Consider the following 24,210-nt stretch of genomic DNA (forward strand, 5'->3'; position numbering starts at 1 on the left):
AAAGAGTGCGTGTGTGAGTGCCCTGTGCTTTCAAGCATGCCTTTGTTTCTACTTTATCCTCCCTCCGTTGTTATATTGATATAGATTTTCTTTAAATGCATCCAGTGTTCCATATTAACCTTTTGAATCACAGCCTACTGGACTGAAATGAGAGCGGTTCTGTTGCTGAATTTTATAAGTGTTATAAGGGAGCATGAATAAAGACAAACAAGAGGAGCCGACTTATTGCCACAGACAGCTGATTGTTTGCGGAATAAGGACGGAGTGGCTTGACATATTCACTGAAGTCCTTCATACTGACAGCTAAAGTAGATTTATAACAACAGAATGTGAGGGTATAGTGGAGAAGATTGGCTGTTGCTCGTCACTGGCAGTGCTTTCCCCATCGGTTAAGTCCCAGTTCAGAAAACGAACAAGTCTACAGTTGAAAACCTTGGATTTAAGCCATTTTTCCTTAAAGCCACTTATAGGAAGGAAGAATAAATGCCAATTTCAATGTTAATGCACAACCTACTCAAACCATTGCAAATGTCAAAAAAGGCATTTTGTCACTGCTTTCAAAATCATCAAATCAGACCGTGATGATACTTTCTGATGAAAACATTGACTTTCTAATCGGTCACCCTTTATGAAACGTTTTCTAAGTTTTATCTAATGACTTAATTGTTAAAATATAACAATAAGCTGTATAGATCAGCTGTAAACTATTATTACATGCAACTTTTGGGTTGCCAGATTCTAAAAATTGTATCCATGTCTTATCTCTTGCTTGGACGTGCTTGGAAAAGAAGGGGTGAGCGGAGTGATATTCAGTTGGTTGCAATCGGCAACCTCACCACTAGATGCCACTAAATCCTACAGACTGCTCCTTTAAAAAAGTTCAAATGTAACGCTCTGACACTACAAATAATCATCCATGTCCTTAAACAAAGGCGCAGTATCAATAGTAGTAACGCCGCCTTGGCAACTACTCTCCTCTCACTGCAACTCAGTGATAATATTGTTTCAATGATGACAAAAACAGCACATGTGTGCCAATATAAGAAGCTTTACTAAAGCCACAAACCCTAGCTAACACGTGCAAAACACTCACGATTTAACGCTCGATCACCTCTTCCAGAAAACTGCATGTCCCCTCACAATGTGCATCATTTCAAGGACACGGAAAGATTGATGGATTCCAATATTGTAGGATCTTCACTCGGCGAAGCAGATTCACACGGCAACTTTCATTGCACAAAAAAATCCCAAGAGTGTAATGACAAATACACCTCCACAACCTGTCACAAGGGGCCAAAAAGAAAACCACATGCTATCAGAGCGTCTAATTTATAAAAGCAACCCTCCAATAGAAGGATGGACCAAAATGAGAACATTAAATCTTCATTGTTCCACAGACTTTAAACAGCTCTGATGCTGCGTTGTGCACAGCTGCTTATTTGAAGACTTCTTATTGAGTTATTGAAGGACACATGTACGCGCAAGTAATCAGATTGTGTATAAACGAACACACAATGAGCAGGAGAGAAAAGAATGAACATTTGAGGCCGCTGCTGGTCATAATGTCCAAGGCATGCCCTCGCTGTCTCTGGGTAATCAACATGCTTTCCCCCTCCTCCTCCTCCTCCTCCTCCTCCTCCTCATTTCAGCTGAATGTCAATGGTGCCAGAGCAAAAACTGATGTGTGAGCTTTGACAGAGCAGCCTAAGACCTGCAATCAATACTGCGGTCCCTTAGAGCCACCGGCTTCTTACCCTTGCATGCACATAAAAACAGAAACACATACGTGTCGGATTTTCATACTCAATGAAATTTTACAACACCAATCAGCGCTACATTGTTATTGTATGAGCGGTTATCTTTCATTTGGGAGGATTTTCTCCTCCATTGCTTTGAGACTTTTTTCCAAATCAGTTTATAAAAGGCAACAATTTCCAATTTCTTGCATGGAAAATGAGGCCCTTTGCCAGTCAGAAGCTTAATATGTTTTGTTTCTTTTTTTAACCCATCTTCGAATAAAAAAAAATTAAAAAAGAGCAAGCAGGACATTTACACGACTATCCAGAACCATAGGCACAACTGTAAAAAATATTAGAATTGTTTACGTGTAAAATAAAATCTGTTATGACTGCTGGATGACAAAATAGCAGCCGAGGGGAATATATTGGTTTTTTTGACAGTGATGTATTAATGAGACAACGCTAGACATGTCATCTTTAAATATACAAGTGTAAACAGAGGACTGCTTGCTCCACACAGCATTATGGATGCCAATCTTGCAAATTTCTCCCAGCATGTAGAGACAAATGGCCTCACACTGTAAATACACCTTTCTCTGCGTGGGTAGTGTCCAGGTTTAATGCAAATGTCCTGTGCTTAATGATCAAATTCTACACATGCAATAGTCTACTTGTGTTGGTATTTAATAAGATTTACTGTGATTGTGTGGTGCTATTTATATTTTTCATTTATTTGGTTGCCTATTGAAAAATATTATTTCAAAATAGAAGCCACTTTTACCTCCATATACTCACGTATCCAAGAGACAGAGGTAGGAAGCTGAAAGTTCATACAAACGTATTACAATATTTAGAACACACCCCAAAGTTCATTTTAGCCTCATGTTCAAGGAAAACATATGTAATGTCACGGTTCTCATGTGGGTAATAAATACTGAGCAGAGCGATTCACTTTAAACAGTGTATGAGAGCGATGCTGCGGTTTGAAGTCTTTTACCTCGGCCCTACCAAAACAAAAAACACATGCTAAAATTTATCAGTCTACAGGTGGATGTCAGACAGAAATGCAATGTGAATGTACTTTAGTTCCTACTGGATGACAGAACAGCCTGCCATTAAAACAGGCACACAGCAAGCCCTGTATATGATCTATACGGTAAACGCTGGATTAACCATTTTCTCACTTTAAGCGGATCCAAAGTGTTGCTGTTACTGGATACTTTGAGGTAATAATGGTATGTAACGTAAAGAAAACCACACTGTCACTGCAAAAACGGTCCCTCTATGCCAAGTAATGTATGTCTTGTGTCTTTTGCCTAATGCGTTTGAGCCACCAATCCCAAGATTGTGGGCTCAAAGCCCCAGATAATGGTTTGTACTTCGAGGTAATGAAGAAACAATGCTGCAACCACATTCCTGAAGCTGACTGAAGTGTGTTGACATGGGTGTAGACGGGATATTGTGGTGATAGCGAGGAAGGCAAAAGCCATCAAACTTTTCTGCTGTTCGTGCATCTACAGCAGCGGTTTTTTTTTATATTCCACCAGATTTATTCTCTGAATTCGAGCTGTGTTGACACTTTTTACACAAACAACCCCCCTCTAAACACACAACCTTTTAGCATCAGCCAGATAGCCAATCTTAGCACAAAGCAAACATGATGCCGAGAAGAGTTGACAAATCACTGTTTGTCCACCCTTTTTGCAGGAGTCAAGAAGGTTGACGCACCAGTGTGATCATTCCTCAAAGTATGTCAGATCGGCACCCAAGCTGTTCAATTTATAAACCTTTTTTTAAGCTGGAATCGAATCTAGAAATCAGAGTTTTCTCATGTTTTCTACCTTTTTGTCTAATTTGAAGAATACAAATGTGCAGCTGGGAAGACAGCAGCTCTGGAGTTTACTTGGATAATGGTTGTCGACATATATGCGCACTGCATTTCCTTTGTGTTCAAACAGGAGAAACAAGGAATCGGCAATGTCAAACCCCTTTTGAAAAGTCCCTCGCTTTATGAGGTATTCAGAATTCCTTGGAGAGAGCTGGAGCTTGAATTCGACAGAAATTCTTCACACACACTATGCCAGAAAATGAGTAAGGGCTCCATTCTAGAGCAACAAACTGGATGTTAACTCATCTAAATACGTAGTTATCGAACTGTAGGTTTAAAAAGGAAAAGTATGTAACATTTAGGGGGATTAATTGGCAGCAATGGAATATAATATTCATAACTGTTTTAATCAGTGTAATCACCTTAAACTGAGAATTCTTTTCTTAGAAAAAGCCGGCAAGAGACTTTTGCATTTTACGTTATCTGAAGGTATGCCATCTGAAACCAGATATTAAAAATTGACAAGCCCCGACGTTACTGGTGTTGTTATTAGTACTTTTTAGTGTTTTGATGTCATGTATTATCACGCTGCAACACACATCTGCTCTGCTCTCTCGGTCTGGCTGAACTCCAAACACACACACACACACACAGTGAAGAATACTACAAGTAAACAAAAGTGAAACCTAATTCAATCATCCACCTCCGCTATGTTTACACAAGCACAGCAGGCATGATTGGCCAAAAGCTCTTTTTTTCTTACTTCTCAGCTGGCTGATCAGCCAGGTGGACAGAAGACAGGAGGAAGGACTGATATTGACGGATGTCTGTTCTTCATTCTTTATAAACTTCACATTTGTTTCCAGTGAGATATTAATGACTTCATATAGTGACTTTGTTCTTGTAAACAACTGTCGCTGCTCTAGAAACAATATTTAAATACATTAGAAATATTAATTCTAACCCGGTTCTGAATTTCTGCACAGTAAAATGTCCCACTCAGAATGTATCTGGGTCACAATCCTTTTAAAGGATCTTGTCTTCATGAAAACAAAATTACAATTGACCGATATATTGTTGTCAGAACACCCAAATATCAATATCCTCCAGCAGCTTCATCAGCTGCAACAGTCAAGTGCTAAAACTTTGATGCATGCAGGCTGCAAAACAAGTATCTTTACTTTCTATTACAAGTTTTAATATAGAATGTTTACATTTAATCAAGTATTTTTAACACTCATATTGACACTTGATCTAAATTCTTCTTCCATTCCAAACAAAAAAGCACTCTAACGTTATTTCTCCTCCCTGTACCTTCTTTGCCCTTCAGTTCATCCCCTCTCTTGTATTTGTCCAGACTACCTGCAGTGAAAAGGTATCTAGGTAAGTACGGACGTGTCTGTATGGGTGGGCACGTTTGTTGCCTTGCTGAGTTGCTCAACACTATGTCCATCCCTCATCCACCGCTTTCTCGCAGGCCTCTGCTCCCCTGCTTTATAGCTGCTACTTAAGTAAACAGGGGATTTTCTCTTCCTCCTTTTCTGTCCATCACACTCGACACAAGCGATACGGTTAATGCCCAAGAGAGCAAGGGAGGGAGACGGCTCGCAGCCTATTTCCTCTGCTGCTCAGACACTGATTCGACGCTGGAGGTTGTCTGGGAGAGGTGAGCCAGAGGGAAAATAATTATTTCCATGGGAGACGATGCATGTACCTGCACAGCACACGCGCGTGCATGTGTGTGTGTGTGTGTGTGTGTGTGTGTGTGTGTGTGTGTGTGTGTGTGTGTGTGTGCATTTGAGACAGCTAAATGTCTCCTTGGCTTCTCACCAACAAGAGAAAATAAAGAGCAAAAGAGACAAACATGTTCTTTCACTGGCTCTCAAACAGGGACCATGACTTTCATTATTTTTACCTCTGTGACTCACACGCAGGCCAACCAGACATTTTGTTACTTTGCTTGAGTTGGAAAGGTTTCAAATACATATTTTTGTAGACCGGCATAAACACTGCAAGCATTCAAAGAAATATGGATTTGATGTCCCTTTTAAATTAGTTTAGGGAATTACTTTTTTGGACCCTTTCTGTTACCTCCAGGAAATATTCATCACAAGAAACAGAAAAGTAAATTTTCCAGTAGGACTACCTCTCCTTTGGTCGTGCAGAGCTGTGAGGCGCTGAACTCAACTCAAAACTCTGACCTCTGTGCAGAGTTCACACTCAGTCGTTTATCAGAAACTAAATCAGAAGCCAAAAGGCTGCCGACACACTTCAAAAACACTATTTTAACATATTTTATGATCAATTTAAAATGGCTCCCATATGTTGCAAAATGGCAGTTTTTATCTTTTCATTCATTCATTCATTCATTCATTCATACATTCATACAGTGGCTAGATCGCATCCAGACTACACTAAGAGGAATTCAAATCTGACTCAACTGCCTTCATATGTCGCCACCCACCGATTCTCATCAAACTGTGTCATTATTTGATTCATTCAAACAAGAGATGAGGTGCCCAACAGTGCATGGCTATCACAATGTCTCCGTGCAGTACTTAAAAAAAAAAAGCTTTACAATAACTTACCTAATCTGGTGACCAATGGCACATTTTCTCAGGTAGCCATCTTCTCAAACCCCGTACATCAGTCTGTTATTTCGAGGCTATAGTTAGAGTCCTCAGAAGCTGCTTCCTCCATCTTCTGGAAAAGTTGAAGCATTTTGTTGCTGCTGAGCAAGTCCAGTAATGTTTCCTCTTCCTCTGCAGGTTGGCTTCAGGATAGATGAGTTATTGCAGCAGCCCCCGTAGTCTTTATAAATAGCAGCACCAAAACAGTTTGCAATCTTCGAGAAGAACTGCTTCTATATTCAGTATGATTCTCCAAAACACCATCTTGGCAAAAAGCCTCAAGTCGTCTACGAAATCCTTTTGGTTTGGCACTTATTTCTCTGTCACATGCTGTCTCACCGCCTGAGTGAGCTGCCCTTTGTAGACAACAGGAGCAATCAAGGTAATCATTCCCACGTGTGGACTGATGGTCTGCTCCTTTAACCTGTTACCACTGGAATAGGAGGCTCCACCATCCCCAACCACACCCAGCTCAGGCCTCCTCTGAATGTGTCACAGTACTGCCAGCATATATTTGGCCCTCGTTATTTTCCTTTGCTCAGTAGAGCTCAAACACTCTACTTATATTTATTGAACTAAATCTCTCTTATTCTAAAGTCCAAGATGGCTATAATATAGATTATTTTATAAAATGCTGTTATCCAAACACATAATACCAAAAAGCAGAGGCAATGTCTTCTCTGAAGGTGACACAGGCTGTGACTATTCAAAAAGGTCATTTTCTTCTGTGCTAATTAAAAGCGGGGCAGGGAAAAGACCCTTTGTTAAATATCGCATGTCCCAGAGAGTGCCAACGACAGCATGATAATGAATGCTTGTGATGTCTCTTACGGTTAGGCTTTCCATCTTCATCTTGCTTGTTTTCACTGGCAGGTCAAAAGCAAGGCTGAGCCTGCACGACCCTCTCAGTCCGCTAATTCTTCTACTTCCTTTTTGCTCTGAATTAGTATGCAAGCAGAGTTTGACCTTTTATATCGAATATACATCATTTATAAAAAATAATTTAATAAATTCAGGTTCCATTCAAAAATAAAATAACCATATACTGCGCATACTATTGCCATATATTAAAGTTGAATAAAGCTCTCAAAAGTATAATTGTTTTGTATTCAAAGACCTCTGGGTAAGAGTTTTATCGGTATCAAAGGGTTTTGCTGTCATGCATATAATCAGACAAAAGATAAACAAAAGATATAATTTTCTCAAAGGTGGATGGCTCATTTTAAAACGTAATTTAGGAGATAAATAGTCAGAAAACCAGACAGGGATACCAACTGGTATACAGATGTAACACCTGGCATTCAAAGACCTAAAGTTCAGATGAGAGACTATTAAAAGGGGAAATTTGACTGACCTGATATTAACAATTTATCAAACTTAACTTAACTTCTTCTTATTGGGTCTAAATTGTCTTTTTTTTTTATTTCTGTTGTGTTGAAGTTGACTTTGTCCTTGAAGGCCTGAATTCACATGCTCAGGGTCAACAATGTGAAGGCCTCCCCTCTACTCCTCACTGACTTTTCTCCAGCACTCCACAACATCAACACCACCAAGGATGGCATCTTAGCTCAAGCACATGCCTCTGGCCCTTATCCATGGTGAGGTGACAGCAACACCGGAAGCATTTCCACTGCTCTCCTGCAGCGATGTGATTACTGAGAGTGTGGTAGTAGGTCTCCCATGCCCAGCCCTGCTGCCCTCATATCTGATCCCTCACTGCTGGTCTCCCTCCTTCCTGCTGAGACACGTGATCTGATGCTGCAGTTCACCCAGTCGGAGTGCAGCACTTTAGATGTAAAGTAGGCTTCGAGACACCTGACATAAGCATCTCAGTCAGAATGTACATAAAAGTTGTAACCGCTAGCTTGGTGCACTAAGTTTGGACTCCAACTGCAGATGCCGTGATGGATACCACTTCTCCGCCGTCTTCCCCTCTTTCAAAAGACTGGAGGCCGCCGGTTACTGTGTGAAAACCCCTTTAGGAAAGAACACAAACAGGATTCATTTTTGGGGCGAAATATATTCTTCTTACAGACAAATGAATTTGAAGTAAAATTCCAAAAAGTAAAAACGAACTTACGCTCATTTCAAATATTTAACAATAATTGGTTGAGCTCTGAATTAAGCTTTGTGGCTGGTGGGGCCTCCACTGCTGTCCCCTGTTTGACAAATATGCCATAACCAAGAAACTGCTTTACTTTCCCTTCCTTATTCCAAATTCTGATCTGGGTAAAACAGGTGAAGCTGACAGTCTTGCTGGCGGCTCTCATGCTGGTGTAGACATTACTCATCTGGTGGGAGAAATCCACAGAACATTTCCTCAGTGCTGGGCAGCACTGTCACTGGTTATAATGGAGAGCCTTATGGAAAGGACAGGGTGAATTATTTAGGACTATTCATATAGTTAACAAGCACAGTGCTGCACTTTGAGCGATGATATAGCAGATTTATTTTGCACAATGGTCTTGCACAAAGTCTTTTATAGAGATTCGTCCTATCGTGTTGAAAATGCTTGTTATGATGGTCTGATGCTCATGTAAATTCCAGTGAGCACCTGATAGAGGGCTGTGATCAGAAAGCGAACAAATAGTGACGCTGCATAACGATCAACATTGTGCTCAGCATAATCAAAAAATACTTAATTTCTGAAGGATTATTGAACGGTCATTCAATAATGTTCATTGTCTTAAAATTGTCTAAAATCTGAAAAACGTTTATATTTCCGGTCAACTTTTTTTTTCCCGCTAACCTTAAAAAGCTGATCGTCTCGACGACAGCGAACAGAACACATCCACTGTCTTGTTGCCTTGGAAACAAAGGGCCTGAAGCCAAAAGTGAATAATAATCTGTCAGACGTGGGGATGGGATTGGAGGGGAGGCAACCAGTCTACGGGGGCCGAAGCATGAAGGTGAGTGTGTGCGGACGAGTGTGTTTTGTGTGAGCGTACATGATGCAAACATGCTTGTGTTGGAGCGAGGGGACTTTGGACGTATGAAGAAGATGCACCAGGATCAACACCAGCGAGTTGAGCTTCTGTGCTCTTCCCTCACCTTTTTATTCCCCCCCCCCTGCTCTAAAACTCCCATCGTCGAATCGAAATGAGAAAGACGAGACTCAGCAGGAGATGCTCAGCTTGTGCCACCACACCCTTTTATTTACCGTCCGCTTCCTGCTGAGTAATGGCCTGTCCCATCCAGTTACCCCATGCTACACAGGCCTCATCCAATGTGTCACTGTACAAACTTGCATTTTCTTTTCCATTCCCTGCCATTGCTGGTGATGTATAGATATTAAATGTATAGTATACTGTCATAAAATGTCCTTACCCAAGGCAATTTGTCAAGCGCTCAACCCCGCTGTGAGTGCTGAAAGCTTTTCCACATTATCTCTGAGAGAAGTACATCTAAACAGAGAGTGTAACAGTTCAGAACATTTGTATTGAAGCAGACAATTTTGTTTCATTGACATGAATATGCTTCTCACTATTTAAAGCTGCACTAAACAGTTTCTGTCACAAATGGATGCAATGACCATGTGTAATGTAAAAGGGGTCGATCGATCAACCCACAGATGATTATCACCTGACTCAGCAGCTCCCCTTTAGCCAATTAGGGTTGCACAGATCCGACTTTTTCAGTTCCGATGCGATACCGATACCTGGGCATTGGGTATCGCCCGATACCGAGTAACGATCCAATATCAGAGTTTAATCAATAAGCTGTATGCCTCACTGGGTGTCAGTGACTGGGATCATTCTTGTTATTTCTTGAGATAGTGGTATCCGATACCGCATTGGCCCATTGTCACCGATACCCAATCCAGCTGAAAAATAAAATGCTGTGAAGCAAAGCCAGCTGGGATTATTAAAGCTCAAAGAATGCCAACGTGTCTGTGCATGTCTGTTTTGTTTTGTCTGTCTTAAATATGTTAATCACATTCGATGAATCATGATGCCCATTGCTAAAGTGGCCCCTCTAATCTTCAAACCCAGGTGGGAGTACTGTAGTCCTTCAATCAACTTTTTTTTTCACTCACAGATGCACACACCCTGAAAGAAAACATTTTGCGGAGATTAATAGCAGACACAACCTTTAATCTGTGTCAGGTAACTGAAGAGCTGTGAATTAGCTTTGCTTTAACCTACCAATTCCTCATTGGCATTTAATATGAAAAGAACGAAGCATTAACATTTTAGCATCTTCCAGCACACAGAACATTATTCTAATAGGTTAGAATCTCATTTTAATCCAATTATGCCTCTGCCATTTGATTCAAGTGTCGAAAAGCTTACCAGTCAAGTGTAACAGGAGTAATGAGCTGAAGCCTCCTTTGTAGCATGTTAGAGATTTCACAGGCCTGTAAACAATTAGGTGGGGATGTTTGGAGCACGGGTACTTTGAGTTGCAAATGAGATCTCCTGAATGCAGTTATAGTGATGCTGACTTGCTACCACAATGATGCTGTATCCTGAATCCTGCATACTTCTTATATACTGTTCACAAATTCACAGAAACCCTACGGAATACGTTCTTGCTTACGTACGCGTATTTCTGTCCATTCAGGTCATGCGTGCTCTTTTTGCTGTCATAACAGATGATTTTTACAGTTTAACTCAGGGGTGGTGGGGTACAACCTCACTGCCTTTTTAAAAACATTTTCCTTGGTTCTTCCTTCTACAAGACCAGATGGAATAATGTGACTTGATAACCTGCTCCCCTTAGGCTATTGCTGATTTTCATCACCTAATAGAGCAATATAACAATACATTTCATCTGATGACAAAGAAGCAGAATGGTGCGCGTGTGCGACATTATTTGATTTTCCTCTCCGAGCAAAGAGAATTAAAAAAAATGTGCTCTAGGCTGCAAACCCACCCAGAGAAATCCATTTGCAGGTTTGTCGTAACCTGAGACGTATTGAACTCCAATACAGAATAATTTCTTCGGGTAATACAGAGGCAGTGTCTCAGACTAATTTTTCAACATCAAATGAAAAATGAAACAGAACCTACCGCCTAAAAAAAGACCAAATTGATTCTACCCATTCAATATCAATGGGAAGCAAAATGGAGCACACTGAAACGTGACAGTCTTCAGTTTCACACAAAGTCTAAAGTATATTTATTTGATGTACAGGTCCACGCTTTCAAGCTGCAAACTGCTTGGTACATGGTTGATTTGGCTTGTCACAGCTCTGGGGGGAATTTCTGGCATCGCAGTTCATCTCCATGTGAAAAGGTTAGGCCTGCATCCATTACACAGATGCAACATGTGAACCATGAAAGATGAGCGTGAACTGGTAAAAAGGTTGGCTTCATCCTCACTGCATGGGTGGCTTGAGGACCTATTGCGTAATGCCCAGCGTTGTTACTGTACTCTCTGTAAAAAAAGGACACAATTTTAAATAACCTGCAAATGTTGTTGAGTCTATAAGCGAGAAAACACCCAAACAAAGGTCACCCTGTCTGGAACTTACGCAGCAAAACTGTTACCGTAAAAGCACAATGAGTGCCAGACACCTGCTCTCGGATAGTCAGCAGTTCAGTAAACTTTTGACATGATTGTTGTGTTTTTAAGTTTGGTGTAAATATAGTTTCTCTCTACCATGCAACTACTCATGAACTGTAATTCAACTCAATAAACAGTGAGTGATTTACACCCCAAATTATTGTATTTTTACAAGACAATTAGTCACCAAGTGTGCATTTTTACACATCGGGATGTGATGTGTCAACTCTTTCTATTGCAAGTCCTTGAATCAAATGACAGTAGCCCATCTTTGCTCCTCTGGCTATTCTGACCCACAATCCTCTGCTCAGCGCAAGAGGGTCAGAGTTCAAGGTGAATGTTACGATGAAGTAGTATGTCTCTATTGTATGCATACTGCATGCAATAGTACTTGCTTTCTGAGGGCAGCTGTAGTATGCACTAAAAGTAAAATAAGTGATTCGGAATGCAGTGCAGGTTGATATTTTTGAATGTCAACTGCTGGAACTGCATACTAGCATGATCAGTATATAAAAACATACTGTATGGTATTAGCGTGTTGTAGTATGTGGCTTTGGAACAAAACTCATATTTACACGGTGAGCAGAACATTTGCTTATTGCCACAACACACAATGTAAAGCTGAGGCTGATGGTAATGTCATTAGTTAAATGAAGTACTGGACAATTTCAAAGTTTGACCTGATGGCAAAATACAAAAGTTGCCAAGAAATTTCACCCAAAACCACAAATGTCAATTTCGTTGTGGCACGAGAGGAAAAGTCATCACCAAAGTCATTTGTTTCATCATCTTCGCACCATGAACGTTTGTTCTATGAGATATTTCAGTCCCCAACTAACCGACTGACATTGCAATCACACGAGACATGCCGCTAATATGGCTAAAAAAATCAATCACTGCTCAATCAAAAAAACAACAACTATATGACTCAATATTGGTCCAAATGGCTCAGTAATCACCTGTTTCCCATTAATCTGTCTATTGAATTAGGGGCAGTGATCCAGTATTCATTGGCACAACAAGTTCCAGTTGGCGTCAGGCAGCAGGATGGAGTGGGAGGCAGAGTGTGACTAATGACCAGTTGAAGAAACAAATAAGCGCACAGATGTGGGTTGACAGGTAGGTGCAGGCAGGCGGGTTAGCAGGCAGGTATACGCGTGGCTCAAAAGCAAAGAAACTTCAACCATGTGACAACTGACTGGAGAAAGGGGGATGCTATATATGCTGCACGGAAATGAGGTGCAGGTGAGGTGATTGCAGGGTTATGGGAGTGGCAGGATCTGGAATAGAAAGAAAGTCCGAAGCCCTCTTGTTGACAGGTGAAGAATAACACTGGAGGGGTCTGGGGAAGTGTAAATGTGTCTGAAGATAAGGGACAGAGAGGCAGAATGAGCAGGAATCCTCACAATTGAGGCAGACATTGTGCCACTTGGAATTAGTTAAAGGAGCTTATTTGTATGAGTCTTTTAGCATAATTGTATCTGAAGTGTCCTTCATCCATCTGTTTTGACTTGAATGGACAAAAACATGAAAAATGTGAAAGAACAAGACCAAAGCAGACGCCAAGTAGACTGCCTCAAAATATCCTTGAGTAAATGTCCCGCATACTGAGCTGCACAAATCATTGATTCCATCAGAAATGTTATTCCTCTCTCTGCTTTTTATTGATTTTACAATACACTTTGTTCACCAGCTACAGTACACAATAGGCAGTTCTATCTAATTATTGTGGAGAGCGTGCGTCATCGGGTCTCCTCAAAGGTAGAATTAGTCCTTGCAGATCCATGCTGCTTTTGTAACTGAGGCCAGAAGGTCAGTCTTTGTGTACTTGTGACAGCAAGGACGACAAACTGACTTATGTATCAGCTACACTATTAAAATAGATTTTCTCAAAATAAGCTAAAGTACAGCTTACAGGGGCTCTGTAACTCCCTCTGCTGGGTTAGCTGATCATTAGTAATAATAGTTAAGATGTAATCACGAGGATAACATTGATGAACAACATCTTCACATGGGCAAGAGAGTAAATCATGATTGGGCACATCATGTCCAGGACAGAAATGTGTTTGACGTCTGGGTATGAGAACAGAGGATATTGAATTTTCTCTTTTCTCTCAGAAAAATCACAATGCTTATGATTTACTTGGTGCTGCTTTCATTTGAACCCTTTAGCTAAAAGGCAGTGAAGAACAGAAGTATTTGGTGAATCATTTATTATGAAGGTTTATTGATTATTATTTTTTTTAATGTCTTGCCCTCAGTACGATGCTAAACATCTGAAAGGAGCTGCAGAGATGCCAAAGGTCAAGTACATTTGAAAGAAATTGAATTCCCAACCTGTTTTATAAATCTTATGTGATGTCAAAAGAAAATGAAGAATCACAAATGAACTGCTTACATATAATAAACAAATAATGCATTTCAGCCCTCTACTTTACTCAAAATGTCTTAATATGATGGAATACAGAACATGCAGCTACTGCAACATAAAAAACAGTTGTTGAAGCAACACACTGTGGAGCGCTTCTGTGATGAGGGATTTAATCTAATCACAAATACCTGATCAATGATCTTTGCTCTACACGCTTCTGTGAGGATCTAGGAAAAACATATTTTCGACCTCTAGGGCAAGCAGATTTAACATACAGCATATTGAGGGTATTCACATTAAAGCACATTACAGTCATGACTTTCTAATTACCTTTTGACGAGTTAGAATGAACCATTTACAATCTAATTACAGATTTCTCCAATTTAGTTTTGAATCCCCATACAACTTAATGGTCCATTCGTACTACTCACAATGTAATTAAAGATATCGTGAATAAAAAACAAAAACACTAAATATTAAATCCAAATTCCATGTGGGGGCGTCTGGTGGTGGAGCGTTTAAGATATATATATATGTATATATTCACATTGTAATTATGATTAGTCATTAGAGATAGTCAAGTGAAACCTTTTACTTGTAAACTGTCACTGAATGAAGAAGCCCCACAAACATGGAACAAACATGGAAACCCTAAATGAACCGCCTGAGATCAGGATAGCAGAGAATGTAAAATCAATCTTCAACTTGTTACTTGAACTGCACAGAAATGTCAAATGAAAAAAAATCAACTAAACTGAAAATCATCAATTTCCTTTCATTTCATCCCCATAGCCTGCACTTCATAACAAAGTCTCTTCAATTTTGTGACGCTGGCGAAGAAGGGAACGCGATGGATTGGTGTCAAAGCTGTGGGGAGCCATAAGTCAGACAGAAAGCATAAGCTGCCCATCTGTCAACAATCTCAATTAACCACTTTACAGATAGAGGCACGCTGCTCTTTTATGCAGCGCTGGGGAAAAAACAACAACAAGGATCTCTATCACGACGGTGGGGGAGATCCAATTTTTACAAAAAGGAGACCGTGTATTCAAGTGAGCTGGATTGCTCCATCCATCAGCGGGGAGTGTGGATCACATTGAAATCTGACATTTAGAGCCCCAGTGCCTTTGCTCGCTGGCTCTGATATGAACTACAGCAAGTGACAAATTGTTTGTATCAGGCCTGTCCCTGGGGGAAGCCTCTGATCATGTTTAGGGTTGAAATAGACACCTTGACATTTCACTGAAAGGTCAGGTTTTGTGTCAGTTAATGTTCCCTGTTTACTTGCAGCCAGCAGACGAGGATTATTGTCTTAATTTGGGTTTGTGCCCACTCGTAAACGCTGCCTCGTTCGTTTTGACTCCTCTCAATATCAGGACACAAGGAGTCGTTCACAGCAATGTCACAGGATCACAGTCTGAGGGTTTAACTGAGGCCGTCTCCTCCATAAAGTTAATTAAACTCTCTTGCAACTCTGTACGAACTTCCGAAAAGCTGGCTTCATGAGCAAATAATTATTATGCAGTAGTCTCCTTAAATTACTACAAAATGGCAAAGTATTGCAATAAATACAAAGCTCATCACTCTCTCTCTGCGTGTGTGAGAAGATCGCTGGCAATTTCACAAGGGAAAACATCCACGATTAATTAGCTTCTGTAAGCAGGGTGTCTGTTTACAGCTAAATTAAGAGACCGATCTGGAATTAACTTAACACCAGACAAATCAGTCTCTTGGATCCGGATCTAACAAACAGCGTGAAGCTGCGTCGATATGTACATAGTCCTACATGCTGATAGCGTGTGTGGCATTTCTGATTAGCCAGGCTCCTCCTCAAGGAACGGTGGGGTAAATTGGGCAATTTTCTGCTGGAAAGCAAATGCAAATAGATATCGTGGGTATTTGTTGGTTTTTCACTTACAGTTTTTACAGTTTTGCATAAAAATATGACTTTATTTTGGACACAAGATGATGGTTAATGCCCTCAATTTATCCATGAATGCTGAAGCATAAAGGAAGACTTTACAATACGGACATTAAGACGCGGTATAAACATTTCAGTTCAAAAGTCATTCGTGGTTAAAAAAAACATTCAGACATTTGTTTCCAGAAACAAGACGAATACCTTGTATCACTCTGTGTTGGCTTAGTTAAGGCCTTTATGATTACATTTTCTGAGTCATTCAATGGACATTTACATTTGTAGGCCTACAATTCCTCAACACAGCATGGAAGGTGGGAACTGGGAACATTATGAGTCACAAGCATATTACTGAGCAAGATTCTAAAAGCATCATTAAATGCCACCTGAATCTTTTTAATTTTTGCTTTACGTTTCATTATGTTTCAGTGTTAAGGAAAGTCACGAGACATGCTTATTACGCTGTCATGTCATGTCAGCTGACACCATGTTTTCACCTGACTCCATCAGCGGACGTTTAGCGCTTCCTGGTTTGTAGTGGAAACGCTATTGGACAGTTACAGGCGCATTCTGATTCTATTGGTCGAGAATTACGTCAATCGTTCATGGGGCGGGCTGAAGGCGTTTAAAACGAGGAAATGGCTACAAATTAAAACACAGGCGCTTACTGTCATTGTCGTGCGAAAAGTGTCGGGTTTAAAAGTAAAAATGTGCAGAGTCGCGTGTCTCCTTGCGCTCGTCGTTTTAGTCAGCCCCGCTGCTGACGCGTTGGACAATGGTCTCGCGCTGAAGCCCACAATGGGCTGGCTGCATTGGGAGAGGTTCATGTGTAACATCGACTGTGACAGGGACCCCAACAACTGCATCAGGTGAGAGACAACTGAGCTGCAGTTTTATTTTATGAGAAAAACTACAACTCCTCCCGTTTTAATCATCTCATTGAAACAATGTATGTTAGAAAATCACTTAAACGTAAAAACCCCGTAAATGAACGTTCTTAAATGTATGCCCTCCGTGTACAGGAAGTGACAATATGGGATTTGTTTGCACAATAAACTAAACAAACAAATCTATGGGGTAATCACAAAAGATGAATCCTAAACACGCAACTGTAAGCATGGCTTATCTCAGAATTATAACTACAAACTAATTACATGGTCATTATTTTTAATGCAATCATTATTTCATAATTATGACAGCTTGCAATTATCTTGTGATCTTTATTTCATAATTGAGAAACGGTCTCAGAAGGAAATGATAGCAGAGACACGTGATTGTAAAGATTAATTTACCTTTATTTGTCCTTTGGTTTGAGGCACTGGGAGATAATAATGTCATGTGAAATGTGATAAAATAAATGTGCCAAGCACTTTGTGAACAAGGAACATAAAAGTATGGACACATGTCAGACATGTTAACGGTAATATGGTCTCGTACAGGCATGAACCCGATTCATCGGGAAAAAAAGACAATAGAAAACATAAGGCTGCAACAAACCATTAGTTACAACATCAACCTGCCAATTATTTTGTCAAATAATCAATAGTTTTTGAACACGGTGAAAATTGCCCATCAATATTAGGTACTTAAAACCCAAGGTGGCGCCCTCATGAGTCTTGTTTTGTTTGACTTGCTGACGAAACCCAAATATATTCAATTTACTATAACGTAAGATCAGCCAATGCAGCATATATATACATACATAGATGCTAGGTCATTATTAGGGCTGCAGCTAATGATTGTTTTCATTATTTATTCATCTGCTGATTATTTTTCTTGGGTAACTAATTCATACTTTAGTCTATTAAATGTGAAAAAGCAAGATAATAAAGCGCATCACGTTTTCAGAGCCCAAAGTGAGAAACCAGATAGATATTCAGTTCAAAAGATATTCAGTTTACTATCATATGTTTGTCACTAAATCAATCAATTGTCATAAGAGTTGCAACTACAAATCAACTGATCGACTAACGATTGCAGCATTGGTCATAATAACGTAATAGAGTCTCTTTTTGTTTGCTCGAATAACTCACTTCTTTTGCACAGCAAACGTTCTTTTCTCAGAGAGAGAGCTGGCCAACAAAGCGTTGCCTGTTGGTTGGAGTGTTATTGTGTCCTACCGGTCGACAATGAACAACAGAAAGACTGGCATCATGAGAATAACATATTTGTGTCTGCCATATTGCTCGTGCACATGACATCGAACACCGGCATCTAAACCGATACTATCGGCCCCGCCTGTCTCCCGCTGTTGCCCTGGCAGTGAGCGTCTGTACATGCAGATGGCAGATGTGATGGCGAAGGAGGGCTGGAAAGAGGCCGGTTACGAGTACGTCTGCATCGATGACTGCTGGCCCTCCCACCAGCGCGACGCCCAGGGCCGCCTGCAGGCAGACCCAAAACGATTCCCGGGGGGCATCAAGAAACTGGCCGACTACGTGAGTAGTAGATATAAAAGAGGCATGGAGACTCTGGGTGAGAATACTCTATTAATGCCATAATTCCTCCATAGGCATCAAAGAGAGAGGCGTTCAGAGAGACTTAAAGCGAGAAATACTTTCAGTTCTCTTCACCGGCTGGAAGAGGGCAAAAATGAGAGTGTGCTCTTGGATATGACTTGTTGTATTCTAGTTTCCAGGCTATGGCTGCATTATGAACAGTATACAGTTATATAATGGTAAACTATGTCATATTTAACACATATTCCCTTTGATGTGATTCCACGGGGTGCGACGTTAACAAATCTGTGGTGCAATGCGTCTAACTTTGGAAATCTTTGACAAATGAAAAAATTAACGTGAGAGTTAAATAACTCTAGGAGTAAAAGTGATTACACAGTCAGATTACATATTCATTACACATCCATCTGAGCCGACCTGAAGTTATTTACATAATGAAGGGGAAAGGGCCAGATGTGGAACCCAGGTTTCAGATTTCATACCGGTAGAAATTCAGCACCTGGAGAGCCAGGGGAGACACGTAGGCACATATTGGTCTGGTGTAGGAGTGCGCCGTCATTCACACGCTCTGCTACAACTCTCTTGAGCTGGAGGCCACTGTGACAGGCTGGTTCCTACACGGGCTGCTGAAAAGCGATGTTCACCAGGAATTAGACACATTTGGGCCCACGAAGGCAGAGCTGTGTCCTGTGACAGGGGCACCAAGTTTTAGCTGTGCAACGTCGCCATCTACTGGTAGAATATCCATATCCTGCAGGGCACAAAGGAGGTCTGCACACTGTTGGGCTCCAAATAAATAGTTTATCTCTCGTTTTAAGAACGTTTTGATCTGTAAGATCTTTTGAAAAGAGGCCTCCTTTGCAGTTGTTGAGTATCTTTGCCTGAATGTCTGCACACGGTCCCTCTTCAAATATTCTGCACTTGTAAACTCCATCAATGAAATGTATTTCTCTGTCTTCAGGTCCATTCTAAGGGACTGAAGCTGGGCATCTATGCAGATGTCGGGAAAAAGACCTGTGCTGGATACCCTGGCAGTCTTGGTTACTATGAGACAGATGCTCAGACTTTTGCTGACTGGGATGTGGATCTGCTCAAATTTGATGGCTGCAATATGGACTGGACCTTGCTGGGAGAAGGTGAGTTTAGAATTCTGAAGTATGATTTTTAATGATTTGAACATGGCAACGAACGAACAATGTCCTCAATTACTGCTATGTACTTCACCTAAAGCAAATACTACTCAAAGGGGCTCATTGATATGTATGTAAATACACATTCAATTAAATCTTTATCAACAATCTAGGTCCATATTTTGGTTCTCTGATTCCGAACCTCCACGGACTCAATAGACAAGCTTTTTTATGGGCTTTAATCTACCACGTTATGATTTATTCTGGTTAAGGATACGTGAACATGTCAAAGGCACTGAACAAAACCGGAAGAAGTATCCTGTACTCCTGTGAGTGGCCTTTGTATGAGTGGCCTTTCCAAAAGGTGAGACGTTGTTTTGTCTTTCCAGCACTTTGTATTAAAACGGCAACGGAACGTTTTAGCGATATTTTTGTTATAGCAAAAATGCTCCAGCAAGGATTTGATGCGTATCTTTATCATTTTAGAGATGGGAAACCATAACAGTAATCTTTCACAATTTTTTTTTTTTTGCCTTGACAATTGGTAATTACTTGGTGAATAAAAAATAACTAAATCTTCACACGCATTATCGATATCAATCATCGGTTTTATCTTCCAACATTCCACCCACACAATAGTAAAAACATATATGAATACCTATTAACGATTGTCCACTGCTTGATGACGCCATACATCATGTGCTATATGACATAAGAGCATTTCTGTGCCTGCAGCCCAACTACACAGCCATTCGAGAGGCCTGTAACCACTGGCGCAACTTCAATGACGTGTACGACTCATGGAGCTCCGTCAAGTCTATCTTGGAATGGACTGCTTCTCATCAAGACGTTATCGTCCCTTCGGCTGGACCTGGAGGATGGAACGACCCCGATATGGTACTCTGCTCTACTCCAGCTCTGATATACTCCTGTTTGACCGTAGCAAACAACCAGTGCACTTCAAGCTGTATAATCATTTTGAAAAGGAATAGTTGTAGGAAAATTTTAATCTCGTTTGTTTTCTTGCAGGGAGATAGATGAGAACGATACCACCAGTTAAATTAAAGTCACATATCACAATTATATATATGTTTCTTTTCCAAAATGACAAACTATTCCCTTAAAATTCACCGTCTTAGTTGAAGCTTCTGTATTTACATTTGTGTAGGTTAGTTCATCATTCCCTCCAATAAAAGGGTTAAATTAGTTTGAAAATCACAACGTATGAAAGATATCCTAAATTGCATTCTTATTTTCCCATTTAGCTTGTGATTGGGAACTTTGGGCTCAGCCATGCCCAGCAGGAGTCTCAGATGGCATTATGGGCCATCATGGCGGCCCCTCTGCTGGTGTCTAATGATCTGAGGGACATCTGTCCTCGCTCCAAGGAGCTGCTGCAGAACAAACACATCATAGCCATCAGCCAGGACCCGCTGGGCAAGCAAGGATACCGCACTGCCAAGGTGGGTGAGGTGACAAAGCATAAACCCCTCCTGGAATCATTTAGTCGCTATATATAAATGCTCTGTGGTCAACTTAACAGCGCCTCATACACAAAGTCAAGACTTTTAGCAGTCACTTTATCATAAGTGTGGGTGATCAAAGTAATAACGACAATTCAAAGTGTGGAATCAAGCATAACTTCTCCCACAGGTGGACACTTTTGAGGTGTGGGAGAGGCCTCTGTCTAAGAAGAGACTGGCTATCGCTGTGCTGAACATGATGGAGATCGGTGGTCCGCGAGGGTTTTTCCTCAGAGCGGTTCCTGGCTGGAAGATCTGTGACCCGCAGTGCAACCTCACACAGGTCCTGCCTCAGTACAAGGAACTGGGTGTTCAGACTCCACATACCAACGTGATCGTGTCTGTCAACCCCTCAGGCACAGCTCTACTGGCCGTCACTCCCATCAGCAGAGACTTCACGGGGCTCCACTGGGAGGACACGTCTGTGAAACGCAACCAGATCATTTTGTAAACAGTCGGTGGCTTTGCACTACCGATTGATTGAGTTGCCTTCGTAAAAAAATAAGTCTTCATTTAAAAAGGGGAAATGTGTTCTAGTTTACCTGAATCCTCCCAATACTATGAATATTGTACGTCAGCTCCTTTTTTATCATGTTAAATAAATTCCTGGTAATTTAAAATAATTATTTTTGAACACATGCTGGAAAAAATGTTTCATCTAATAATAATAATAATAATCTAAAAAGACAGATTGAATTTTGCGATCATAACGAGCATATTGAAACTAGAAGTGAAGGAAGGAGCCAAACTCCAAATGTGTGTTTTGATACATTTATTGAAAATGAAAATTTCCTCCAGGAAACTGGCCCACAGCTTAGAACTGGATGACCTGGCCCTGTAAGAGAAAAACAAATAATTGTTAAGTGATTCACAAGCACAGTTAAATACAGACGTGTAAATGATATGTGGTTCACTCTAAAATACAATGAATTCGCAATCTATTATGAGGAGAATAAAACTGTTTCATTGTCTTCGACAAAAGGTGTATGTGATCATGTTCACCTCACATATTTGTCATCTTATTGTGATCCAAACATGTTGGGTTAATGTTGCACTCTCGGGTGCATGAAGACAACTAGACAAAGATGCTACTCTGCTATTTAAATGTTGTCCATTCATCTCATTATTAAACCGCCCTAAATGTCAAAGAGCAAGATCCACCACAAGCAAATCAGTGTGAACCGAACACTTAAGGAAACGTTTATTCAGTTCACCAAGGAACAAGATAATAGCTGAACAATTGTTCTTGGGTTTTGCATTTTATTATTAAAAAGGTGCCAGTTTCACTAATTTTGAGGAACATTTGTTCTTTCTTGACCCTATCCAGACCACAAATTCACACGCAAGATTAAAAACCACTTGCATGAGCTTTCTAGGTAAAAATGACAAATACTGATATTTACAACAAAATTAAAACAAGTTTGTTTTAAAGCAATTAGCAGATATCCTAAAAATTTGACAGAACTGCATCATGATAGTGAGTTAGAGTGAGACAACAGGTAAAGCTAGCCGCAGAAGATTTAGGAAGCGATTTGAGGTGCATCAGTCTGCCCAATTCAGAAAGCATACCTGAAAACGACCCATGACTTACAATACACTACGGGAATGCACACGCCACCATAGCTAAATAATGTGACATCAATGACTCGTACCTTTCTCTTCTTGTCACCACCCAACTCGAAGTGCTTGCATCTCTTGATGGCCAGCATTCTCTTGGATCTGCAGTTGGGCTCGACACACTCAAGCCTCAGCACAATCTTCTTCGTGGTCTTAGCCTGAAAAGACAGATCATCATCGAGTCTGATTTCACCAACACACACACACAATACTTATGGCAGATCTAATGGCACAACTTACCTTTTTTCTGAAGATGGGCTTGGTCTGACCACCGTACCCGCTTTGCTTTCTGTCGTATCTCCTCTTACCTGCAGAACACAGAGTTCAGCTACATTTACAACTCATTTACCATACAGCTATACATAAACTACTATAAAAGAGGGAATAATCACCCTGTGCATAGAGTGAATCCTTTCCCTTCTTGTACTGGGTAACTTTGTGGGGCTGGTGCTTCTTGCACTTCTTGCAGTAGGTTCTGCGGGTCTTCGGGACGTTAACCTGGAGAACACAAAAGATAACCCATGAGCATACCTGCAATAAATCTGGTAGCAGACTGAAACTAGTTCAAGCTTTACACGTGACACGTTGGGAAATTAATCATATAGTCATCCAAAGCCTGTAAATCTGATTACGGAACGGATCTTGGTTGACAACTGCTTAACATTTAAGTTGATTGGCAAACAAGCAAGCTAGCTAGCTAAACGTGGAGATCAACGGTTTTAAAACTTAAAATACTTCATCGACACCGTGTCACTTTAACGCATTTAGTAACATCCCGTTAACGGACAGTAGTCTCGTGTTTAACATTAAAACGTAGCTAAGTGTTAGCGCCCCGGTCGGCGTAAAAGCAGGCGACACTAGCTAACGAGCTAACATGTTAGCATTGTAGCTATTTAACGTGAATTAAACACAAAATATGTGTAAACGTGCAACGCTGCAATAATGAATAAATGGGAATGGTGGTGTCGGTCATAACTTTAACGTTGACTAACAGCCAACTTTAATTTATCTTCATAAAGAGGCCAGTTGAAGTGTAAGTACGCGTTGCCGAAGCAGCATTTCACCACAAACACCGCAAGCGGAGTAAAATTACAATATAACAGCTTAAAATGTACATTAGGTGGATAATACTACCATCAGTATGTGTATCGAAAGACTGTTAACATATGCGACTTAACTATAAGCAGCAAGTATTCTTTAATTGGCAAGATTGAGTTAGATTCTGTAAAAGTGTAATGCGTGAGACAATGTCTTACCATGGCTACGTCCCGATGCAGAGGAAAAGAGGACGTTACAGTCCGGAAGCTGGTCCTAATGTAGCCCTCCGCGGTGAACGGGTTGTATAGTGCGCCCCCTTGCGGAGGGACATGTTAGGAGGACGACCACAAACAACTCACCAAAAAGCTCAAAATCTTAATTTGGGAGTTATTAATTTAGTTTTTTTAACACAATGAGCTGACTTTTTAATGCCTGCAGAAGTTATCAGC

At 40.6% G+C, this 24,210-nt stretch overlaps 2 protein-coding genes across 2 annotated transcripts; one reads left to right on the plus strand and one right to left on the minus strand.

The window, feature by feature from the left end:
• The first annotated feature begins 16,643 nt into the window (after positions 1-16,643).
• Positions 16,644-21,725, plus strand: gla (galactosidase, alpha). Its single transcript, XM_079268486.1, has 7 exons — positions 16,644-16,863; positions 18,258-18,432; positions 19,415-19,589; positions 19,856-19,947; positions 20,319-20,480; positions 20,849-21,046; positions 21,237-21,725. The coding sequence occupies exons 1-7, from the start codon at positions 16,703-16,705 to the stop codon at positions 21,555-21,557; spliced, it is 1,284 nt and encodes a 427-aa protein (XP_079124612.1). The 5' UTR covers positions 16,644-16,702; the 3' UTR covers positions 21,558-21,725.
• A 138-nt stretch (positions 21,726-21,863) lies between these two features.
• On the minus strand, positions 21,864-24,022 carry rpl36a (ribosomal protein L36A). The gene is made up of 5 exons (XM_079268487.1): positions 23,980-24,022; positions 23,116-23,221; positions 22,964-23,031; positions 22,759-22,881; positions 21,864-21,941 (listed from the first exon to the last, which is right to left on the minus strand). Exons 1-5 carry the CDS (start codon positions 23,980-23,982, stop codon positions 21,921-21,923), a joined length of 321 nt encoding a protein of 106 aa, XP_079124613.1. The 5' UTR covers positions 23,983-24,022; the 3' UTR covers positions 21,864-21,920.
• Between the last annotated feature and the right edge of the window lie 188 nt (positions 24,023-24,210).

Source organism: Melanostigma gelatinosum (assembly GCF_949748355.1).
Source record: "Melanostigma gelatinosum genome assembly, chromosome: 5".
Lineage (NCBI taxonomy): Eukaryota > Metazoa > Chordata > Actinopteri > Perciformes > Zoarcidae > Melanostigma > Melanostigma gelatinosum.

Bases quoted from the DNA above. Each gene is read 5' to 3' on its own strand.
- rpl36a (XM_079268487.1), bottom strand. The intron at 23,032-23,115 runs GTGATTATTCCC...TGTGTTCTGCAG, and splicing joins GGATTCACTCTATGCACAGG to GTAAGAGGAGATACGACAGA. The intron at 21,942-22,758 runs GTACGAGTCATT...TTTCTCTTACAG, and splicing joins GTGGTGACAAGAAGAGAAAG to GGCCAGGTCATCCAGTTCTA.
- gla (XM_079268486.1), top strand. From the start codon at position 16,703: ATGTGCAGAGTCGCGTGTCTCCTTGCGCTCGTCGTTTTAGTCAGCCCC. The intron at 19,948-20,318 runs GTGAGACGTTGT...CTGTGCCTGCAG, and splicing joins ATGAGTGGCCTTTCCAAAAG to CCCAACTACACAGCCATTCG. The intron at 21,047-21,236 runs GTGGGTGAGGTG...CTTCTCCCACAG, and splicing joins AAGGATACCGCACTGCCAAG to GTGGACACTTTTGAGGTGTG.